The sequence below is a fragment of the Streptopelia decaocto genome, assembly GCF_964273445.1.
Source record: "Streptopelia decaocto genome assembly, chromosome: 7".
In the NCBI taxonomy this organism is placed as follows: domain Eukaryota; kingdom Metazoa; phylum Chordata; class Aves; order Columbiformes; family Columbidae; genus Streptopelia; species Streptopelia decaocto.
This window is the reverse complement of record NC_138661.1, coordinates 40,532,866-40,557,211: the sequence shown is the minus strand read 5'-3', so window position 1 is coordinate 40,557,211 and position 24,346 is coordinate 40,532,866. Positions and strand designations below refer to the sequence as shown.

The window sequence follows — 24,346 nt, the reverse complement described above, 5'->3', positions numbered from 1 at the left end:
TTTTACTTCATCTTCCTTTTTTTTTCAGTTTTCTCACTGCTGAGGATGTCTTTCAGGGTGTGATTGCCTTCCACTGGGCAAAAATAAGGTATTCACTGCACAAATGTCACTGACTGCTGACACAGCCACAGACTATGCCCCTGAGAAGTGCTGAGGACTTTCTTTCCAGAGCAGTGATATACACCAATAAAGAAAAAAAAAACATTTGCTCCCCTTGCCCTGCTGGGTCTGCAGCAGAGACGCTGCTGTGTTTCCAGGTGCAGTTAACCTTGCCCAGCTCCACCTTTTAGCAATCATTGAGAGCCGTAATGTAGATCAGTGCCCTGTTAGTGACACTATTTTTAGGACTGTGGGTCTGGTTTGTGTTTTTTTCATTCCTACCACTTGCTCAGAACAGCATAGACTGGATGAGGGGAGAGTGGCTGGAGAGGGAAAGGTAAATACAGTATTGACACTCCCACCGATAGTCTGGAGTTGTCAGGAAGCTCTTCCACCCACAGCATCTATTAGAGCAGTTGCAGAACGCAGATTTCCCTGTGCCCAGGGGAGGGGTTTTGGCCTAGAGCCCAGTGCTTAGATGCGGAGCCACCCCAGCCCGGGGCAGGGAGCACAGCTGGGAGCCAGCCCCACCAGCCACTTCTGTTGGTGCTCTGGGCTCTTCCCACAAGGCTTCCCCCAGAGCAGGTGCAGCGCCTTCCAGAGACTATCGGATTAGTCCCAGCAGTGCCAAACCCAGAAGGTGTCCGGTCCTGACGGAGTGGACCACTGTGCTCCGGGCTGTGGGCTGCCCTCCTGGCCCGGCCAGAGACCTCCCCAAGAGCCAGGCTCCAACCCAAAAAGCTCATGGCCACACTGAGGACCCACCAGGGACCTTGCACCTGCTAAACCTCCATCCCACAAGGGATGGTCATATGCTGAGCAACTCCGTACCATTTGGTCGTGTGGATGGCGGAGATTATTATCCACCGTGACTCACAGGAGAATGCAATACAATCGCAATACAGTCACTTTGAAAAACAGTGTTGTCACTCCCTACAGTAAGTAGGTAAGAAAGCGAGCCCCGAGAGGGGCTGGCAACAAATGCTTCCTCCCAAGTCTGTTCTGTGTGTATCTACATGTAATATGAGACTTGTAAAGTCATATTTGTATGTGTAGATGATATATAACTCTGCATACTTATATGGTGATTTCTTATGGCATTGACTGTTGCACCATGTTAAATACATTATGTTTTGGTTTGATGACTCATTTTAGATATGCTGTGTTTATTTCAGCTCCAGAAATAGAAACATTGGCAATACCTGGGTAACCTGTTGCAGATGATGGTACCATCAGGAAGGTTGTTTAAATTCTTATGAGTCGATCTTTTTTAATGTAAATACTATATGTATGATTTATGTGACATTTTCATTCTGACAGCTTGGCATTTATCACAAAATATAGATAACACATATGATGTGTTAGTTTGTCACCTCTAAAAAAGAATAACCATCCTAGACACATGGAGGAACCAGGTTTGGGCTCAGGGTAATGATTATGTTTGGGCTGGGGCCAAACTAGATGACACTGAAACCTACAGAAAAATCCAAACTTAGATCCACCCTACAGTGACCCAGACCTAGTCCTCCATTTTACACTGTGCCACCCACCGGCCCCAGGCAGAGCTGCTAGTTTCGAAACTAGGAAAGGATAAGGCCTGAACTCAGAGTTCAGATTCATCCTCAATTAACTTGTATTCTGAAGTTGAAGTAAATTCAACTCTTTAACATGGTTACCTGTCATTTTCTTAATTCACACAAAAAGTTAAAACTAGCGCATATGGAAGACGTAAGATCTGGAGGAGGCTGAAGCTTCACGGAACAGAGAAGCTGGAATATTTCAACACAGTGTTTTACTGAAGGAAGTGGTAGGGAGGGAGACGAGAAAGGAGAAAGGAAGAGATGGTAGAATAATATAAATTAAAAGAGAACAGAGTTCAGTTGCAGCTAAGATAATTCCAAAATGAGCAGCATAACTCAGTTATGGCAAGCTTAGCCCAGGCACTGGCAGAATGAGTTTCAGTCTTGTGTAGCTGTGGACTTAGCATGGCCAGTTTGGTCCCATATGCACTTCAAGATGGAGAGTTATATTTGGGTCCTCAGAAGTGGCCACGTTAAACAGTATTATTATCTGCCATGAACAAGCTCTGGCAATCCCATTATTATGATGGGTTGGGCAGGGAATGGAGGTGATTTATGCCTGGTTTAACCTTTTCAGTGCCCTCAAAAGCCACTGTAATATCCAGCAGCTCTCAAGCTGTGTCCTTGACAGGGTTTGGAAAGGCCAGAGGGTTTCTGTTAACTCACTCCTTGTGTTCTGGCCCAATTTTGTGGCATTTATTTGAGAAGCCATCCCTAAGCTGCAAAAGCCCTCACAGACATGGAGCTGTAGCCTCTGGTGGTGACTGAAAAGCTGGGAGCAGCTCCTGTTCTGGCCTGGGGCTGAATATGCTGGTTTCAATAGATTGCCCATTCAGGAAGCACCTAAACAGCCACCCTGGGTCTCCTACACGGTAGAGCAGAGCTACTTCTGTGACCCTTGAATGCCACTTCATCACTGCTCTTGCCATTGCTGCAGCTTCCAAATGCAGGATGAGGAATCTGTTCCCTAGCAATGGAGGGGATAATGCTACTCTTCAAATCCCAAGTCAGAAGATGGAGCAGACAGGTTCTTGAATCCAAGTGCAAATCAGGCAGCTTTATGGAAAATACCTTGTGCAAAACACCGGGATTTTATATCCAATTGCAGACTGACAGCTTTGAAAATGGAGTAGTGGCAAGTGCCAGCATCTTTTGCTGAACTTTTAGAACTATGGCTTCTCATGTGGAAATGGGATAATCCATCTGTGTCCTGTGTATTTCAATAATTAGAAGAGGCTGAACAGCAGAGGAACGTGAGAAAGTCCAGCAAACACTTCTCTCTCTCCTGCCTTCTCTCTCTTCCCTCCCTCCGTTCCTCTCTTCCTTTTTCCTTCTCCCTTGTCTTCAGAAGTCTCCCAGAACCATGAATTCACCCCTTGAGTATTGTGCAGCCTATGCTGCTCAGCAGGTCCAGTGAGATGTGACAATACATTATCGCAACAGAAGAAGTAAGGAAAGAACGTAAGCTGGGGAGGAACTGTTTTGTTTATAAGCCACTGTGCTGTGTCCTGTGTGTGTGAGCAGTGAACATTGCCACTGGCGTTACAGCCTGGCGAACAAAGCCATGTTGCTTAATCCAGTGACATGAGAGGCCAGGAGACTTTATTTGTCTTTGGTTCCTAAAAGCATTTCAGAACCACCAGTTCCTTTGATTTCTGCACGGTAATATTGCACTTTTCCATAAGTTTTCCCACATCAGTTTGCTCTCCAGCTGGCAACACGTGCAGGATTGCAGTCCAATTTTCATATGACTCCTGCTGCCTATCACTGTTCACACAAAGCCCTTCTCAGAAGAGCTGAAGCCAGATCCCCTGCTGGGGAAAATTCCCTCTGGTTTACTGCTTCCAGCACAGCTTTGGTCCCTTACACCAGCCTAGAGTCTGGCCTGTGCCGTGCTACAGCTTCCTGTCCCCTATTCCCCTTTGCAGATGAAAGCTCCTTTCCCTTTCCCAAAGCCTTTGGGAGCATCACAAATGACATGTGGAAGAAGCACAATGTGCCTGCTGAGGCAGAGGCATGCTCTGGGCACTTAGCATACAGTCAAGCCTCTCTCAGCCACTGCCTCCCTACGTGGGCTTGGTCAAGTCTCCACACCTGCCCGTGTCTCCTCTCTCCTGTTTGTACACCACAGTGTTTCCTGAGCCCACAGGACCAGTATAAACCTCAGTAATTGTAAGGCTGGAAGAAATCCTTAGAAGGAAAATGCTGGAAAAACACAGCATTAGTCCAATGGCCATTATTTTTTCTCATGAGACAACTAAAATCTAAAAAAGTAGCTGCTCTCTAGAAGATTCTGTCGCCATGAGTAAATGCAGAAACATGCGACACACTTGCATAGATGGGTATATATGGATATATGGGGGAGAGAGAGCAGCGACAGCAAGTGCGCATGAAGCTTTTAGCAAACACCAGCACAGAAGGTCTCAGCCCAAGAGCTGTCGTGATCCCGCTGAGAGGCATGTCACGATTTCCTGTTCCTAGGAGCACCCAGGCTTGCTGCAAGCTCTCAGGTGGATGGCTTCTCAGTGTCTCCTCCCAGTCTCCTCATTGTAGCGGGAGGTGCTGGAGAGGGAGTGACATTTCCATTCCAGTAATGAAATCTTATTGGCGTTGCTTCAGTCGCCCAGGAATTCCTATCAGAAATGCAAATGGCTAGGGGCCGGGGTGGGGGGAGGATGAGGAATATTAGCTTGGGAAGGAATTATGTGAGCTGGTCATGCCTCGGTTTCTGTATACCCCTGGTGGGGATAACACTGTGTCCCCACGCTCCCCTGTTTAGCCAGGTTTCCAGAGTATTGCAGGAGCCACTGGCTACGTGTTGCACATTGATGGCTATGGCAGAGCTGAAAGCTGCATCATGTCGCAACAATATTGCTCCTTATGGTGCTTTTCAGCCCAGATCCTCACCGTAACTCCTACAAACCAGCAGCACCAGATTTTTTTTTCATTTGGTGACTTTTTACACACCGTACTAGTAACCCTGTGGCAGCAGAGATCTCTTTCCTCAGACCTCCCCCTACTTTTCCGCTAGTAGAAAAGCGGGCAAGGCCGAGGCGATTCTGCTTGAAGGGCACGGGTGCATCCCCTCACGTTGCTGGTGCTCCTCCACACACCGGGCACTGGGACGAGGTGGCCGTTATCCCTGGAGTCGGGGTCCGGCTGGTGAGGAGGGCACAGCCGAGGCAAGGAGCCGGACGGGACCGGGCAGGGACGATGGGGTTGGGGCTGCTGTGTGCATGAGGTGAGGTGCTGCTCATCCCGGCAGAGCCTTGGTTTGGAAAGGCTGAGCCCCCGTGGTGGCCCCAAGCTCTCCTCGCCTGGGGATCTGGAGGGTGCACGAAGGGGCCAGGCTGGCCTCCTGCTTCCATAAGTAAGTAGGGGAATAAGCGACCTGGTTTCCACCCCCGCCCGGTGCCCAGGCAGCTCCCGCCGATGTGGGTCACCCGCAGCCGGCGCTCTGGAAACCAGGCCGCCCCGTGAAGCAGTCCCCGGGGAGCGCCCCCTCCAAAACCCCACTCGCCCGCCGCCTTTCCGGCCCAGCCCGCCCTCTGGAGGGGTCCGACCCCCGGGCACGGCGCGGTGCGACGGGGTGCGCGCCCCAGGTCCCGTCTCGGAGCGGTGAAGCGGGGGCGGCGGGCGCGGTGATTCGCTGCTTCGGGGGCGGCGGGCGCCCGGCTCATGCATATTCATAAGCGTGATGTCAGAGGGGGAGAACAGCGCGCGGTGACCGCCCGAGAGCGCCATTTCCTGGAGGAGAAGGCGGCGGTCGAGGAGCGGCGGGTGTACGGACCCGCGCGGAGGTGCTGCTGAGCGGCGGCTGCGCGCCGGCAGGGGGAGACCGCCCGGCGGCAGCGCCCGCAACGCACCCGCCCCGGCTGACCCGCTCCGTCGACCCCAGGCGGGGCCTCCTGCCCATCGCCCCGGCCGGAGCCGCAGCCAGAAGTTTGAGAGTCCCCGCAGCCTCCCGGAGGAGCCTTAGCCGCTGTCGCCGCCGCCGCCGCCGCCTGCGCGGGCGGTGTGAGCCCCCGCGACGCCGGGAGCTGGGGGGAGGATGGTGGTGCGGGAGCGATGGAGCTGAAGCGGAGCATGGCGATCCCGCGGCTCCTCTTGCTGGGACTGTGGGCTGCGGCGCTCCGGGACGTCGCCGCCGTGGCAGGTGAGAGGGGCGGACGGTCCGCTGGCGGGCGAGGAGCGTGGCCGCTGCCCGCTGAGGGCCGGGGCCGCAGGGAGGGGCGGTGGGGCAATGACCCCCGAGCTCCCTGGGCGCGGCGGGAGGGGCGGCGGGGCACGGCTCCCGCCGCCGGGTCGGGAGGGGGGCTGCCCTGCCAGCGGCGCCGGACCTGCTCCCTGCCGCCGTCCGGGTCCCCCCGGGCAGCCCCCGCATCTACAGGTGCTGGCAACCCGCTGAGGGCGACCGCCGGTCTCGGGGCTGCCCTGCCGACAGCAGCTAGGTGCCCGGGGACCCGCCGCCGGGCAGGGGGGGCCTGACGCGGCGCCGGGGTGCGAGGTCCGTCCGGTGTGGCGGCCGAGGGGCCTTGGGCAGCCACAGGTGGGGGTCGGGGCTGGCCCGTTTGGGGCCCCCGCGCTTCACCGCCGGTCGCGGGGGGCCTCTGTGGGACCAACGGCTGGGCCGGCTACGTGGCGCTTGGGAGTCGGCGGGGAGCCCGGGCTGTGCGGTGCTGCGAGCCTCGCCCGCCCGCCCGCCTGCAAGTCCAGAGTAGTAAGTCGCAGCTCAGATAATCCTTCTCCTTGTTTGCGGAGGCATTGCTCTGGTATTTGCCCAGCGCGGATCGCCGCCGAGGAAATCCGGGCGCTAACGCATTCCTGAGTGGCTTTTGTTGGTTTTTCCCTCCTGAACTCATTTTTCTAAGTTTCATACCCGAGTCGGCAGGGAAAGGCGGCGTGTGAGAGCCTCTCGGCGCCCGGGCGAAGCTCCCGCTGGCTGCCCGGGGGTTTGGGCTCCGCGCTGGAGCGATGTGAGCGCAGTGGCACGGAGCCGGAGAGCCGGTGGGACAGGTCGGATCACTAGGTCAGGGTCCTAAGGAATCTGAGGAGCAAAACCCCTTTCCCTTGGCGTGCATGGGTAGACATCTTCCTCTCTCTACACTCTCAAAATAACTTGACAAAAAGCATGCTTTTGCTTCTAGGAATCCAAATATTCAGAGGTGGCAAGTTAAAAAAAAAAAGTAATGTGTTTTGACAACTACCATGTTTGTTTGCTGTCAATTGTCTGACAACTGGTTGATAAGAAATTTAGTATAATTTTATTTCCTAGGTATACATTTCACCTCCTGCAGCTCTTACAGGTATGCTTGGAGGAACTTATTTGGATGAGGTTGTTTCTTGCGTTGGCAAGAATGTTATCAGATGAGAAATGGTGAGTAGGAGAGTAGAAGGAGGAATTAGGTGGAAATTAAAATCCATATTGGCTTCCTATGTGCTTGTTCCTGATACCTGTAGGAAGAGACACTGCAGCTGAAACTGGATTTTTGTCCAAAACCTATGCACTTATTAAAAATCCTTGATCTGTTTTTCTTCATTTCAGTTGATCTTGATGGAGGGATTATACTTAGGTGATGTGGAGAATTACAACTCAGGCTGAACACTTGTACTGTATATTAATTTCCTGCATTATTAATTTGTATGGGAACTGAAAACCATAAAGGGTCTCTAACAACACTTATTTGTTTAATTTGTGGATAACTCTTTCAGCAAGGCAGTCTGAAGAAAGCTGAGAAGTTTGCTTTTCCTTGAAGGCTCCTGTAATGGAAATGTCTTTCAATTTGTGTGTGTTCAGCAGCCTGGCTACATCAGTTTTCTGTAACACAGAGAGCTGCTATGAAGCTTTCATGTTTTATTCCCATATTGTGAGTGGTGAAAGGGAGGATGCTTTCTGGCATGCACCGGGACATGTAATCTGTGTTACAGATGAGTTAAATAACTCAATGTTAGATCATCCTCACCTAAGGTGATTAAATCCTTAGCCCAGCAAACAAGCTGTAGCAACTAAACTAAAATGGTAATCTTCTCATTTTTTCAATGCTCTCTGTGAATTTGTGAAATTCATAAGAGCAGATAGAAAGGCAAAAGGACAGAGTGTGGGGAAACCAGCTGTTAACAGACCGGGGGATCTTATTAAGGAAAGGAGTTCTGCCTGTCTTGTGGGATTGCTCCCAGACCACTGGTGCTCTGCTAGCTACCAGCTGCTGGTGGCAGAGCATGGGCTGGTCCCCCAGTGCTGGCTCCCCCTTCTTCCAGCCGTAACAGCCATGCTGTGAGTCTCTGGGCTGTTGCTCTGCCCTGCGAGGTGGTGCCCTCGTAGCTGGGGCGGGGGGTGGCATGTTGGCAAGAAGGGAAGTGGCACATGAGAAATCTCTGTGTTTGAGCGCTGGTCGGGTTGTAAAAGAGTTTGAGAGCAACAGGGCTGCTCACTTGGCAGTGCCCTGGATTTCACAACTGGCTTTTTTCTGCCTGGCTTGGTAGGCTAGCGAGGCATCCTGTGAGGGGCTAGCCAGCCGGCGAACTGGATGAAGTTGTAATATATCGTGATGCATGGCTGTGCGAGAGCAGCAGAGCGATGGAGTAATTTGTTTCTGAAGGATGTGGAGGCCACTGTCAGGGCATAATACGGAACTAGGCTAGACCTGTTCTGGTCTGTCAGTCCTGTGCCACTGCATAGGAAATGGCCACTCTCTCTAACAAAACTAGCTTTACATTTATTTACCACCTTCTTTCTTTCCCACGGTCTCCTTTGATCCTCCCGTTTCCTCCTTTGTATGCTTTTCTTTCTTAAATGCGCTTAGATAGTTGGCTTCCTTGTTTTCTCATGGTAACACATTCCATATATTCGCTTCTGCTTCAGGGAAACACTCCCCATCCACCCACATATTATGGCAGTGCTCCAGGCCAAATTCTGATCACTTCTGTGTCGATGTAAACCTGAGCAGCTCCAACTCTGGCCTGGCTGCTGTGGGGTCACAACTATATAATTCTGAGCATAATGTGGTCCTTTGGCTGGTCAAGGGAGGCTCGTTTGAGCACCCGCCCACGTCACACGACAGAAATATCTGTTCTGTAAACAGTTCTGCTCCTCAGCGAGGTGTGCTGTGGAATAGGCTTTGCTTTCACGGGTTTTGCAAATTGCAGAGAAGCTTTCTGTAATGCAGAGGAACAGTGTATGCTGAATAACGAGACATAATTGATTCTTTCTCATATCCCAGCTTTTACAAATGCATACAATGGAGCGAGCACAATGATTTCTTAGCAGTACAGGAACACCATAGCTGAAATTCAAGCCTGGGGAAAAGAGGGAGGTGTGTGGTACCATGTTGAGCAAATGCGCTTAGCACTGCTGGATCACTGATACAACTAAGCTCCCTGCTTTTCTGTCCGACTCTGCCCGGGCACTGCTCTGCAGAAGCTCACCCTGCTGTTACAGGAGTTGAAAAAAGCCCCATGTACAGACTGAGCCACCGCTTTTCTCCAGCAATTGTGCTTTTGGTACTTGCCTTTGACTGTTGCTTAGCCAACATAGTAGAGCAGTGCTGAAACTAACAGACCCATCTGCAGTGTGTGCTGTAGGGTATGTAATTCCAGACCACCAACCTGGAGTAATTTGCTGTACTCCAACCCCCCTTCTTCTGGGGGTGGGGCGGAGTAGTATTTTTTTTTTAGGTATGAAATTTACAGGACCTCCAATCAAATTAAAGGTGTCCCAGGGTCAACCCGTCAAACTAAATTGCAGCGTCGAGGGAATGGAAGATCCCGAGATGTTGTGGATCAAGGATGGAGCAGTGGTGCAAAGCGTAGACCAGGTGTACATTCCAGTAGATGAAGAACACTGGATCGGCTTCCTCAGGTACAACAGATGCAGAGAAGGAAGAATATCGCGGAAACTATTGCACAGTTTTTCTGCTGTCAGCTATATCTGTGCAACTGCAGTGACCTTGTCAGGGCAGAGTCCTTAGGTCTGCAGTTCAGCTCCTGGCAAGGGCATAACTGAGAGCAGAACTGAAGCTACTGAGGGCTGAGACTTTATGCACTAGAATCATATTGGTTTCCTAACTACTGTGGTGATAGGCACTTTTCTAATGCTCGTGATGCTTGAGACGTGACTTCAAGGCAAAAGGATGTTCTTGCCTTGTTTGTTCATCTTGTACTGCCATACAGCTGGAAGATTAAGGTCTTACATGAAGAGGTTTTTTCTCTCACACTCATTCTGTTCTCTTTCTCTCTTGAGCTGTCAGTCTGCCTTAAGGGTGAGGATTGTTAATTGACATGAGACTCCCAGGACTATGTCTCTTTCCTTTCTCTAGGGAGGAGTGTTTCTCACCTGAACCATCCCTGAGTCATTTTGCAGAGACTTTCCTAATACGTTCACATTACCTGATATCAGTCCTGCACTGCTCAGAGGTGCAAAAACTCTCTTCTGCAAAGTAGCTCTCTGTGCCTTTATTTCAGCAGAAAGGGGGTGTCAGCTAGTTCTAGAAGTACTGAGTTAATCAACACCCAAGGTTCTGCTCTGGCTTTCTCCATGCATAAAGAGAGCTTATACAAGCAAGAATGTCATCAGCGTGAGGGCTCAAAGCTGTTGACTGGAAATCACTCTCTCTGAGCTCCAGCTTCGTCTCCTGTGAAGTTTCTTGGATTGACATTGCCCAGACTCTCTAATTCCAGCAACTAAAAGTCTCTGTGCTAAAACTTGTCTGTAATAAACATTTTGATAGGTAAAAAATCTGTTCCCAGTAAAATTATTGCATAACGTTATGTTGCAGAAATAGTTTGTCTTGAAACTATAGCATTTACTTCTCCCAGTTCCCCTAGTTAACTCTCTTTGTTCCTCACAGTCTTTCAGTCTGATCTCCTTTCTCACCTCTTTATTTCCCTCCACTGAGAACTTTCTGTAGTACAGGGCTGTGTATAGGGTGCTAAATCTAGATGTGTCCGTATCTTTTTCTCCTTTTTCCTTTCTTCTCCTAAAGTGAGCATTTCTACTACCCACTGCGTGACTCTCTGCTGCGATCGCTGTGTTTGAGAACATGTGGCTAGATGGGCAGGACAGCTGATGCCATTTGAAGGTACAGCTCTGAAAACTGGGCTGTAGTGGGTCTGGTTTTTGCATTTCAGCAAACACTCTCCCTTTTCTGTCTTCCTTCCTGACATGTTCTTCCCCTTCCCCAAGGAGGACTGCTAGCATTAGAAAGGTGGGCAGCAGATCTGCAGAGGATTCCTGCATGGCAGCAGATGCATGGCTGCATATTCTGGGGGGGGACAATCAGCATTTCTACATTGACAGGCGCTCAGAGTCACACTAGTGCTTTGGGTAGCTGAGACCTTGTCGCATTTGGACCAAATTCTGCCCTTACCAGGCCAGCCTCGTGTTGCTAATGGCAGTGAGGATACTGCAGATTTCCAGCAGTGGAGTGAGGAGCAGAATTTCTCCTCTGAACTGGAGGCCTATGACTTGAATGCTGTTCAGTCCCCATGGCTGCCTTCCCCTGCTTGGATGCATCTTCTCAGAAGGGGAGCTGTTGCTGAGCAAGGGACAACACAGAAGAATTTGTAGGGTGGGTACTGTGCTGGAGTAGGCCAGCGTAACCCCTTGAAATCACCAGTTGAGATGCCCAAGGACTTTTGCAATGTGAAGCTCTTTTGGGATAAGAATAATACTGAGTGCAGCTGAGCTGAGGGGGAGACCTTTTCTGACCCATCTGTTCCTGGACAAGGCTGTCACTGGTCCTGTCACCTAACTGAGGCACGACAGTCAGGCTCATTGGAGGTTTGTGATTTGGAGTTTCCTGCTAGCTCAGACATTGTAGGCCAAGCTGTCACTCTTGAAGGCTAGCTAGAGTCACATTTGAGGATCAAGATGACCAACCCCTTCCTATCCTCACAGGACACAAATGGTGGGTTTTCTGTGATGATATTTCGGAGGAAGGCTGTCTGCTCTGCTGATGATTCCCTCCACCCACTTTAGAGAGGAGCCTCCCATCTCTGCTGTTTTGCCGTGTGCTTTTTGCTGGCTAGCTGCTGCCCTCCTCCCCACAGCTGGCTGCGTCTCAGTGGGTGTTGTCCGTGCATCTGGTTTGACAAACGCTTGATGGTCCATTGGGGCAAAAACATGCTTTATCCACGTAAAATATCGATATGGCTTTTGACTTTTTTCAGCTTGAAATCCGTCGAGCGGACAGATTCTGGGAAGTACTGGTGCCAGGTTGAGAACGGGGGGAAGAAGGAAGAATCACAGCAAGTGTGGCTCATAGTGGAAGGTAAGGACTAGTAGTAGTGCTGGTTTGCTTTCAGGGCTGACCCACCAATATGCTCTAGGTGGATGGGGTGAGAACAGATTGCTCCAGTGACAGGCTTCTTGGTCGTCAACCATTGCCGCCAACTGCAGTGAGATCACTACAGAGCAGGAGTAAGAAATGGTAGGAGAGTAGCTTCAAGGAGAGGAGCTGTCAGTTTACCTTCTGGTTTTACTTTGGCACATTAGGAAACAAGTGAAAGATCCTTTCATGCACAAACATTTATTTCCAGGCCCTCAATCAGTTGTTGCTTTGGTCTCCAAATAATTTGTAGAGTGACTGGATGTTTCAGGCTGAAAGGGATCTGTCCATGGGATGCTCATGCTTAGCTCAGTGAGCTAAGCCTGATCTGGTCCAACCCACTTCTCCAAAGCAGGGTCATAGCTTGGTTCTGTGTATCAACCAAACAGGTCTTTGAGGGAAAGGTACAGTTTTAGCCCAATTCTGAGTTTCAGGAGATGTGCTATGCATCAGTGCTTCATAGCTGTAACTGTTCCATGTGCACTGTTTTGCCCGGTCTTGTCTGATAAAGAATAACTCTATGTGGTTGCCCAAAGGTCACCCAAGGCAGTGTGGATTGGTGGCTTCTTACTGTCTCTTTTTTTTCATTTTGCTTGAGCCATGATTGTGTTAGATCCCGAGAAGCCAGCAGTCATGGGGTGGCCTAATATTTGGCAAGGAAGTTGACAGTAACAGTGCATTTGCAGCAAGAAGTGGCTTTTTGGATGTAATTGGTCACATTGTGGGCCACAGGTGAGTCAACAGTCTTAAAGAGGGGGAGCAGGGAGGGGGTATTGTGGGAGGTAGTGTGGTCTGGGTTTTTTATAGCAAAGGTTTGGCTTGCTCAGAGCTGTGGAAACATTTATTGCAGTTCTCATGGGAAGAGGAATGCTTACCTGCTGCCTTCCATAAATCCCAAGCTTTTGTCCACCTACATTTTCAGGTGCAGTTTCAACTGGAGAACTTTGTTTACAGCTTAAAACACTCTCTGTTGTGTAGAGTTTCTATTTCTATTCCAATTATCATGGGCTGCTCCAGAGGTGGCTGCATTTGCATGGTGGGTGCATTAGGAGTGATTGGGTAGCTCAGCGTGCTAAGGCATCTGAAAAGCAAAGGACCCCTCTGGATAGCACAGGCAAGAAATACCCAAGTCACAAAAGAAACAGCTGCATCTAGGTAAGGGGGAGTGTTGAGAATGAAGGCCAAAGATTACAGCAGAAGCGTAAGCTAAAAAAAAAAAATGCAACTAGTTGCCTTTATGAGAAAAGCAAGTACAGCAGAAGCTAGTTAATCTTGAACTGAGCATGTAATTATGTGAAATGGGAGTTAGTGGAAAAAATTAAAAAATAACAAATAGTGATAAGGGGTGGATTTTTAAGAATGTGTTAGCTGTGTGCACTCCTTGGTGTTTTCTTACGCTAAAGCCTATGAGTCCCACTGTCACTGTTATGGCTGTATGTACCAGCTTTGTCTAGAAGTGATTGCTGTATCGATGACAACTGTTGTCCTCTTCAACCAAGAGAGGATCTTTACTCTGGTCATTTTGAGCCTTTGGTAGGTGTTGACACTCTTCAGTCTGCCACACAAAACAAGCATGTACTACTGGTGATCTAACTTAAAGTGAGCTCAAATGGATTTCTGTGCTGTCTAGTATCTGCCTTGAGATCCACTTAGGTAGTCTGTATCAGACAGAATTTGTAGCAATGGTATTTGAACTGTCTTTGTAATACAACTAAAATGCTTGATCTTATGAAACACTCCTCAGAATTTACAAACACAAAATTATTCTGAAATTATTTTCTAGTTTAGAAACTAGATTCTGGCCTTACTGAGAACATGATACCGTTCAATGCCTGGAGAGGTAATCTAAGACGTACGCTACGGAATGTTACCACCTGAAAAATACAGATTATGTTTCTTACAGAACCTTCCCTCTGAAAGTATACCTCTGACCATGCAGCTGTTCCCAGGGCTGCTGGCCCCTGTTGTGGCTATGGTCAGAGCCCCAGCACACCTGTATGGACATGTCCACCTGAATTAATGCTGTCTAAAAACTGAGCTGTAGGAAAAAAAAAAACTGGCCCTGTGGGTTGGATGCTGTCTTGGAACAGGGAATAGAGACGCTCATTTCCTTGCTTTGCCACCAATTTCCTGGTTGTTGGATGCTCAGTGCCTTCGTGGTGCATCTGTGAAAGGGGGTGCTGGCACTCGCCTCCTGTATTAGGAGCCGGGAGGCTGAGTGTGTCTCATACAGTGAGGTATCCAGGTAGCATATGTACAGGGGCAGTGCAGGTTCCTGAGCTGGATGAGTCAGCTGCACTCCCTGAACTATAAGAGTTTTTAATTGTGGTCTCATCTGGTCTGGTTGGCTGCTCTCAAAGTGAGAAAACCTGCCTAGCTGGGCAGGATCCTCCCACAAGTTTACCTCGGGGGCCATGGCAAAGGGACAGGAGACAGGGATCCTGCTCACAGGTAGAAGAAATGATGGTGTTTTCCCTTCTGATCTTCCTTGGAGAAGGATGGTAAAGCAGACAGATGTGTCACAGCTGGTATCTGGAAAGTGTATTAATTTTTATTGTTTATGTATGACTGCAATAAAAAAATTAAGTAAATCATGATGATAGTTATACTTCTCCTGAACATTAGCCTTTGTACAGATAGGCACCATCATTCCTGAAGTGACCTATTTTTAGACCTGTTTTAGTTTGTTCATTTACTAGCCACTCTAAAGGGAGTGGCAAGGAGACAAGAAGGCACAAAGAAGCTGCCACCTGAAAGACACAAACAGCCACTGGATGGTTTGTGAAAATCCGAGGGCACCACTTTCAGCTGGAGCTTAGGGGAAGTGCCAAGCCTTAGGCTTCTAAATCCCTGTTTAGGCACCTACATTATTGCCTGCTATTGGAGGTGTGCAGCCCCTGCCACGCCAAGAGGAGCCACTCGGGCCTGTCATCTTTGCCCAGGGACAGACAGCGTAATTTAAGCATGTGAATGCACAGTGTTGGTTCCTCTGTTTCTGTGAGGCGGCAGATCAGCAGTTTCCAAAACATGCTTTTTCCAGCTGAGCATACCTAGTTTTGGTGTTGACACAGTCTGTAGTGGCTGTGCTTGACACCCAAAGTTTTGAGTATAAAAGGGAACTCAGCATTTCTCTGGAGCTTCAGCTCTTCCTCCAGAAGCACATGCCGGCTGTCCTGCAGGGTCAGCACTGGTGCTGATGGCTGCTGAATTTTTTATTACTGGTTTGGAGCACTGAAACCACCAGAGTTTTGGCATTGTCCATAAGAGGAACAGCATCTCTTGATGACCTGAGGTAGGTAGTATTGCAGCTGTGTTTTGCTCCCTGTGTACCTGATCTAAGGCCTGTTGTACCAAGCAGGCGTCTTTCCATGGTGAGGAACAGATAGTTATGAAGAGAGCTGTGTCGATGGATAACTATCAGCTCTGAAACAAATTACCCCTAAGTCCAAGGCAGCCTGGTTCTTGCGGTGTTGGAGCGTGCTACAAGGTGGCTTCAGTCAATTAAGCTGTGGAGACAGCATTGTAAATGATTCCAGTCTCTCACCTGGGGGATTCTTTCCTCATTCATGGGTTTGTTACAGCCACTAGTTCAACAGGTTCACAAGCTTCAGATTTAATGCATAGCAAGAAGTATCTGCAGCTGAATTAGGTATCTTTTAAAGTGGTGTCTGCCACTGCTAAAGTTATCGACTGTTGCCTCTTTAAACTCCAGTCTCTCCAGCTGAAAAATTGAGCAAATAACTGCCAGTAAAAGCTACATCATAGGGGAGTCTTGAAGGAGATTCAGTGAAAGAGCTTTTTTGAAGGCATTTTGGAAGCAAGCACTCTTTGTCTCTCAGACTTCTAGTGGGAGCATGTAGACATTCATGCCCCAAGTTGATCCAGCATATCTGACCCCTGGTTCTTGTGAAGGGCTTGGAGGGAGTCAGATTAGGCATAGAGGCAGAGCAGGTCGGTGTCCAGTGTTGGGCACTGGTATTAGTGGAAATAAACAAGAGACAGAAAGAGTCTCTCCAGTTATTATCATCTGTCTGTTGCTTTTCCAGGTGTGCCCTACTTTACTGTGGAACCTGAGGATGTGTCCGTGTCCCCTAATGTCCCATTTCATATGACCTGTGCTGCTGTTGGTCCCCCTGAACCAGTGACAATTGTCTGGTGGATGGGAGACTCTAGAGTGGGGCTTCCAGACATCTCCCCCTCCATCTTAAATGTGTCAGGTAAGGCTGCTGGCAATGCAGGGGATCACTCTGAGCATCAGAAGAGGAGGAGAGAGCTCTCTTCTGATCATGCCTAGTGATGCTGTCTAGCCACATAGTGTGAGAACAGTCTTTGACTGTACATTGAGGGCTGAGACAACATCATCACATAGAAAGCCAGATCATCTTGAGGGGTGGTCATTGTTCTCTGTATTTTCTGCTGGCTTGAGGTGCACAGGCTCTTCAGAGCTTGGTTGGGGCCGGCACTGTGCTAAAAATGCTGCTGGACAGATGATTCATTGAGTGTCTCTTTCATTCCACCTTGTGGAGGGTGTTCCTTGTTATATTAAGTGACTGTGCTGGTGACATTTGGCTTGGAAATCTCCAAGTGTTCACATGTAGCAGATGCCACCTCCTCCTTTGCACAGCCATGTCACGTACTGCTTTCCCCTCTCTTTCACTCCTCCTCTGTTGTTGCAGGCTTGCTAGATGCTGAACACCTCATGTAATTGTTTGACACTTTCAGAATGGTTGTATTGGTGCTGAAGTGGGCTGGTTGATATCTTCAGAGCCCAAGGTTTGCTCTGGAGCGGGCACAGGGTGTGTGGTGGTGAGACCCCTTTCCCCAGCAGCGTCAGCTGAGGGTCTCAGGAGCCAGGAGGTGTTCAGGCCTCTCTTCAGCCCCCTTACTGGGAGGAGGCCCTGTGTGCCAGGACCTGGCCACTGCTATTCCTGTAGTTACCTCCTAAAGGTAACTTTGTTCTAGTTAGTTGTCCAACAGCCTTGCTTTACTTCTCTTCTTTGCTGCTGTTTTATTATTCTCAGCAGCCCTGAGCCAAAGTTGAACTAGCTATTTAGAAAGAAAAGGTTTTACAACTCAGAGTTATCTCTGGGGCCTCTTCATCAGTGTTAATATAGTTACACCCAGGGGGAGTTTCTCTGTATCTTTGGCCATCCTTAGAGCTATCCAATCCTATTAAGCCTTCCCTTAGAACCTAATTTATATGTAAATCAAAACCTGGTTTGTGATTTGCAATAGTTTTATCATCTGCTCCCTCTTTTACGTAGCCATTCGATGCTGTTCCAGTTTGGAAATGAAAACTTCTCCCTTATGATATAAACTGCCTGTTGAAATGGAAACTGAAAAGATTGATAGTCAAGATGGGGAAGACAGTAAAAAATAAGTCTCCTCCACTGAACTCATCTCATGGTGCCTTACAAAACTTCTGCCATTGTGGGGCAGTGGCATGGGTGCTGAACAAGGACATCTGCTCCTACTGATTCCCCAAATGAATTACTATTTTATCTATTAGTCACCAGTACCTTTCTTTGCCCCTTTCAGTGTTCTTTGGGATGTCCCTTGGGCAGATCTTGTCTTTGCAAAGGAAAAAATATAGCAGGACAAGCTACATGGTCAGATTGCCAAAGCATGTCAAAAAAGGTGGCCGGTTAAGAAAACCGGCATCGCTAGCTAAAGAAAATACCAAATTCTGGAAAAAAAAATACTGATTAGAAAGCAAAAGGTTCAGCAAGCAGCTGGTTTGGTAAAAAGATTGTAATATTTGGAAAGCAGTGTTGGCAATGGTGCTAGAGAGTAAGGAGATCTTGGTTTGTTGTGTGTTTCATGTTTTCCTAAGGGCAGGGCTGTGTTTGCTTCTGTCTTTCGGACATGCCTGCCACATCAGGTGCTGCTCTGCTGCCTGACCTTCAGTCTGCTGGCAGCATTTTCCTCTGGTTAACTTGAGTGAGTGAAAGAAGATAAAGTACTTTATTTTGTTTTATAGCAGTCCCTCCTCTCTTCCACTACACCTTCTTCACAACGCTGCTAATTTCAGGGTTGGGAGATGAATCAAAGGGCAAACACGGACACTGTGCAAGCTGTTCCATGCATCTCTGAAGTCTTTTTCCCTCCTAAACTGTATGCCCATAGTGTGCCAATCCTTAACTTTTCTCGGGTAGAGCCCTATAAGGCAAGGGAGGGCCAGGAGGAGTTAAAACATATGCTTGACACACTTTTCCTGGCAGCTTTGCAATCTGTCTCAATTCTAATTAATTTGCAATACATGTATGGATCTTGGAGCAGCTGGAGATCAGTTTAATGCCATGTTCAGGCCCTGTGGGATGGATGGACGCTCACAGAAGGGAGGGAGCATAATCCTCACTTGCATTGCATCACCTTTGGAAAGTGCCTCTGTGCTGGTGCAGTAGCGTTTTACTCCCACTTCCTTTGCATGTCTTCCGAAGTCTGGTGTGAGGTGATGGACAGGTGGCATTAGCTTGAAATCTGCAGTGTCTGGTTGGAAGTTTGCCTGGGCTTATAGCCCTGTTGGAAGGTGGCAGACTGAGGTCCAGAGCATTGTATAAGCACATGGTTTAGCACGATCCTTCTTCCGAAGATGCTCACCAGAAAGTAAGAAGTGGACATCTACTAATAGAGCAATGTGAGCTGCTGTTCTGCCAGATTCTTCTTTCTTTTTCAGTGCTTTCTGAAGCTCCCGTGGAAGCTCTTCTACATTACCACACTCTCGCCATGAAAAATGTGGTTTAGCACATTAATTACATTGAAATTCACATGCCTTTGTTTGGCACCCAGCTCAGCCCTCCAATTGCCTGTTCAGTTTGAGCTGGTTATCACACATAACTGAAATTCTGCTGAAGGTTGAGGATGGATTATATAGCTGTTTGTGTTTCCTTTCCTTTTCTTGGCTGATCTCCAGGTATTAATCAAAGCACAGTTTTCTCCTGCGAAGCTCACAACGTAAAGGGATTGTCTTCGTCTCGGACAGCTACTGTTCAAATTAAAGGTGAGAGAGTGCAAGAGAATGGGCAAGGGACTCGGATTTGCTCTTGGGGAGGGAATATCGGGCTCCTTAATGCAAGGGGTTGTCTCAAAGCTGCCAGCAACCAGCACTGGTTTAGCTTTCCCCAGTCGAAACGGTGCTTTGTGCTCTAACAGCAGCTCCCACTTGCTACGCAGGGCCATATCCCAGGCTGTTGAAAATAAACCTCATCTGATTCAGGAATGGAAGTGTGATGTCAAATAACATTTTTTCCTTCAAAAGGAGAGAGTCAGAGCAGTCAAATTGTTTGTGAGACATGAAGCTGGATATAAATCTGTAGCTGGGGAGATCTTCCCTTCTTAGAGATAGATGGGTCTTGTTAGAGCCAAAGAGGCCATTACTTCTGTTTGCTTCTATTGGCGTCACATTAGATGCTGAAAAAAGACAAGGAAGGCGATCACCAGTGGCCAGTAAAGTCTACTCAGCCACGCTGTTTTTATGGGTTTTATTTTGTTAATTCTTTGCTTTTTAAAAACTCATTCAAAACAAATAATTCATAGCCTTTGCATGACCAGTTGTTATTTGGAAGTCCCTAAGCTGATGTCCCATTTCCTCTGTTCCTAGAGGTGACTGAAATGGGGATAACTAGAGCAATCAACTCTTCCCTTCCTCTTCATGTGGAGATGCTTCTGCATTTGAATTTTTAGTCATGCTTTAATGTGCATTTAATGACATGATTATCAGTTCCAGGAGAGGCATGTCACAAAAATAATTTGTTCCAAGTGGTAGCTTATTGCTCAGCACGAATAAGAGCAAGCATTTATGTCTGTATCAGAACTCACAGTTGTATTGGCTAATATTCATTAAAGGATTCCTTAAAATCCAGCTGTAGATCTACTGCTCTTACAGTGTATTTTTCTTCAGGACATTGTGGTTGCTGCTATGCCAAGAATGCAGTATGCTGGACTAGTAAGATTTATAACTTAATTTAAAAATGTTTGGAGTTGTTGCCTTAAAGGCATGTTTACGCAAGGGAATTAGTTATTATGGAATGTATCTTCTACGGATATTTTTATCCTGGGATAGAATTTAGTTCACAAAGCTATTATGCTTAAAAAAAATCTCATCAAGCCATAATTTGAAATAACATTTAGAATAAACAAGCTTTTCTTTTTTTTTTTTTTTTTTAATGGTAACACAGTTTTGTTTTGTTTTTAAACCATTATAAGATAATGGCCTAAAGGCCTCAGAATTCTCACATTTTCCAGGAGCTGCATTTAGTCAAAAATGCTCCGTAGGGGTCAATCATCAGCTAATGAAATCTGCACAACCTATCTGGGACACACTCGTGTGCACACACACACACGCTTTTCAGAGCCGAGGAAGAGCGAGCTTAAGTGATTCAGCAAGTATGTGGCATGTCCTAGAGATAAAAAAACCAGGTTTTAAATAGCAAGTCCGGTACTGTAGTTGTAAAAGTTCTAACTGTAACACCTCAAAGGTATGTCTAAAGGAGTAGCTTTGAGCTTAAGGAAGTGATGAGGCTCTTCTGAAGAGCAAAGTTTTGAAAATCTAGTACAGCCCCTGCTAAAATTGAAGCAAAACTTCTAACAAGGACATCAGCAGAGACAGGAGCAGACCCAGATAATGTTTATTTAGTCCTTGATGCTGTGAACATGGAGACTTCAATGAAATTACTCTTGGGAGTAGTTGTCCATCCATGCATGGTCAGGGCCTTCCTCTCTTACACTGATCCATTTGCTAATAAGGACTCTCAAGTCTTTCTACAATTTATTAAACAATTTGTTTCTTCTGTGTTTCCATGGGCAAATATTTTTTCTAGGACATTTACAAACTGTTACCATCTCTTCCTATTTGCTGCTGTTGTTGTTCATTATCTATTCTCTGTAGTGCCCACAATGTGCTGGGTGTACTCCAAGCAGAAAATTACTGTTATTGTTGCCCACAGTCCCCAGCCGTGTACAAAGCCCCATTGTTCCAGCCACTCTACAAGCACAGGGGAAGTTAACTCTCGCTGTGTTAACACTGGAGGTCCCGTTTTCAGACTGGCTTTGCTCTCCTTCATGTGTGTAGCTGGGACTTTTAGGGTTGTATCCTGTGTTTCAGAGCACAACAGGGAACAGCTGCCCAGAGGTTTTTCCCAGCTCCTGATGGGGAAATGCCTCTGTCCCTTCTACAAATTGCAGAGTTAGGGGAAGGTTCTTGCAATCTGACCCTCTGCAGTGACTGTCTCCATTACAGAGAGGATGTGTAGCAGTTGATTATTTTTTCTCATATGTTGCTAAACCCAAAAGTTACAAGTGTGTTTACAAAAGACTTAAGGGCAATTTTTCAATGATATCCAAGTAAGCAGTGAAAGCAAGCTTTTTTTCCCCCAAAAAAAAGAGCTCACAAACCTGAATACCCAACATCAAAAGGAAAAGAAACCAAGAAAAAGGAATGTCTAAGTTAACTCACAGAAACCATTCACTGAAAGGCAAAGAACTTATTGTCCATCTCCCATCCCTGACCTGTGCTCTGCTGCCCCACCTCCCACACACACACACACTGTTCTTATCCAGGTGGCAGCCTCTGTCCTGAGTCCTGGTAACTAGTTAACCAGATAACAAAAGCTTTATGGGGTTAATCTGTGCCACCATCTATTCCCTGCCCCATCTTCTCTTCTGGGCCCTCTGCAGGGACCTGGGAGGGGACTTTGGTCTAAGCATTTCTCCTGCAAGTTGGCCCTGTGGAGATGCTGAAGGCAGTATTGTGGCTGTTCTCAGTGCAGTAAGAGCCAAAGGTGCTCTCTGGCAGAGTAGAAGATGCATCTGAGTCACAGGGAGGCATCAGGGATCCTAAAAGGAAGGCAAATTGCTCTGGTTAGTGCAACAAGATGCTAGAGGGCCCTGCAGTGATGGAGGTGTCTGGTCAGAGCGAGAGCAGAGGGCCAGCACTCCGGTGCTGTTTTGTGGTGGTAGGAAGCACAGACATCTGATTTAATGGCCAGTCTGGGAATCCTGATTTTTGTTCCTGGCTCTGCCCTGAATTTGTAGTGTGGTACCAGCTATGTAATAGGCAGTCCCTTTGCCTCCACTTCCCCTCTATAAAACAGAGAGTGCTTTCTGAGTTTATTCATCCCACATCTAAAGGAGGCAGTTTTCAGTCTAGGCTCTGTCCCAGGGTGTTTCAAAAAGGGCTTGTAGCGGACACCTGGAGGCAGCACTTTCACAGCATGAGGCTTCAAATCCAGCTGCAGGGTATTGGGTTCACTACAGCAAACCACCCTTCCACTGGTGCTGGCAGATCTGCTTTGTGGGGCTGGACCAGGGGAGAGGTTTTAAAGCCCTGGTTTGGTTCACAATGTCAGTCCACAGGCAATTGTGTTCGCAGGGCTGAGTCATGCATTGCTATGAAGGGGGCTGAGTAGCCAAGGTGTAAACATCATACACTGCCGTTGCTATCAGCGATATCAACTGCTGCCTGTATACATCAAGCAAGTAAGCTGGACTATTAAAGGATGGATGCCAATAGCTTGTTCAGTTATAATAGTTTCATTCATGGCAGTCAGGGACACTCTCTAAAGACGTGATATTGTACCATTTCATTGCATAACTTCTAGCCTCAAGTCTCTGCCATTTTCATGTGAATACCTGCTCAGTTCTGTGCATGCTGAAAGGTCTCTTTGTTTCCTTTGTAGCCATGCCTCTCCCGCCTCTCAATGTAAGTGTAAGCCAAGTCACCAGCAGCAATGCCAGCGTGGTCTGGGTGCCAGGATTTGATGGCCGTGCACCCCTCCACTCTTGCAGTCTTCAGGTATGGCCCCTCTGGATCATCCCCTTCCCTGCATGAAGAATGGGTCTCTCCTGAGCCATGACACTGCTTCAACCATATTTTGCTCTCCTAACTGCTTTGTAGCGGTGTTTGAATTCTTATTCTACTGTTTTAAAATGTGAAAGTTTGGCAGGTTGCAACTGAGGGCATAAATAGGTGCTGAATAGCAAGGCTGTTTTTAAGCATGAAGTGTCCAGTTGAGAATTTGAGACTGGCCCCATTCTCCCTCCCAGCAGGTTGCCCCATTGGTTGCTCTGTGGCAGCCGCTTCATGCAGCACACGTGAAGCACGTATCACTCTGTGGGAAGTGCCCTTGGATGGCTGCAGGGTGCTCGTGCATCCTGCTCGCGTGGAGCAGCCGGCCTGTGGTAACTTGTTCCACTGCAGTAGCCCGTGGCTCCAGTGCCAGCTCAGCCCTGTGCTCTGCAGTGCCAGAGGAGATGCTGCGATCTGGACATAGCCATGAGCCCAATGGATGAGGAGCTTGCAAAGTATTGGATGTGGTGCAGGAAAGGTGGGAATGGTGGAGGCAGGAGACAGATTGGGCTTTTTGATACAAAGTCAGGCCTGTTTGCATGTTTTAGAGTAACCTTAAGCCTTGCCTCTAAATCTTGATTGGTTTTCCATTGTCAATGACCATTTCTGCTCAGAATATCAAGGGTGATCATATCCTTTAGCTCTATCTAGTGCTGAGTACTCAACATCTCTGAAAAGCTGGACTGCTTCTTCAGGTCTGTGGGAATAATGATATGTGTCCAACCTCAGGCAGAGTTTCTAGCATTGCACACTTAACTGTAAAATCAGATCAAACTGCTGGTAACTGAGTGTCAAAAAGAAATGGCAATTCCTGAAGCAGGCCACACGAACACAGCTAGGAGGCACGTTCCCCATGGATTTGTCTGCCAGGTATGAATATTGAGCCCCTGTGCTTTCCCTACCTGATGACAGCAGCAATGTGAGCTGGAATGGAATTTCTGTGGGGTGTTGCCAACTATGTAGAGAAGGATTATAAACACAAGGTATGCTTGAAGCAGCATAGGTAATTTACTTGCAGTCCTCTTTTTATTTGTGGAGGAAACCAGAGATTTCATGCTTTGATTTTTATTCCCTTTCATAAGTGAAAGAAACCGTCATCTTGTTTTAACTCACTGACAAGAGGAATTTCTGAATATAGCTGGCCCCGATATCTGGATTTTGTTGCTGCTTCTGTTCTTGTTCACAATCCAAAATCATTTTCTTCCTCTGTTTTACAATGCGAGTTATCTCCAGTTGGAACAACCTATTCTCCCTGGCTTGCATGCTGCAATGCTAATCACCCTGGGTTTTGAGTTCCCCCTCTCACTTTTGGCAGGAGCAGGGGTGGGGGGGATGGGTCATGTAGAAAAGAGGTGGAATCAGAGCAGCTCAGTTTCTGTCCACTCAGCAGTCTCTCGCCCTATTTCTAAGCCTTTTCTGTTCTATTTGGGGAGGATGAAGTTCCTGTGTTTTGGTCAGGGAGCAGGGTAACTTGGCAATAACCCTCTAGTGACAGA

At 47.8% G+C, this 24,346-nt stretch overlaps 1 protein-coding gene across 1 annotated transcript in view; it reads left to right on the top strand.

Moving 5' to 3' along the window:
- The first annotated feature begins 5,439 nt into the window (after positions 1-5,439).
- The window catches only part of TYRO3 (TYRO3 protein tyrosine kinase), a 42,728-nt gene continuing 23,821 nt past the window's right edge, over positions 5,440-24,346 (top strand). Inside the window, exons 1-6 of the mRNA XM_082059119.1 lie at positions 5,440-5,835; positions 9,354-9,537; positions 11,847-11,947; positions 16,051-16,221; positions 18,918-19,004; positions 22,681-22,796. Of these exons, the coding sequence (XP_081915245.1) occupies positions 5,748-5,835; positions 9,354-9,537; positions 11,847-11,947; positions 16,051-16,221; positions 18,918-19,004; positions 22,681-22,796 (747 nt within the window). The 5' untranslated portion in view covers positions 5,440-5,747. The remainder of the gene's footprint in view (positions 5,836-9,353; positions 9,538-11,846; positions 11,948-16,050; positions 16,222-18,917; positions 19,005-22,680; positions 22,797-24,346) is intronic.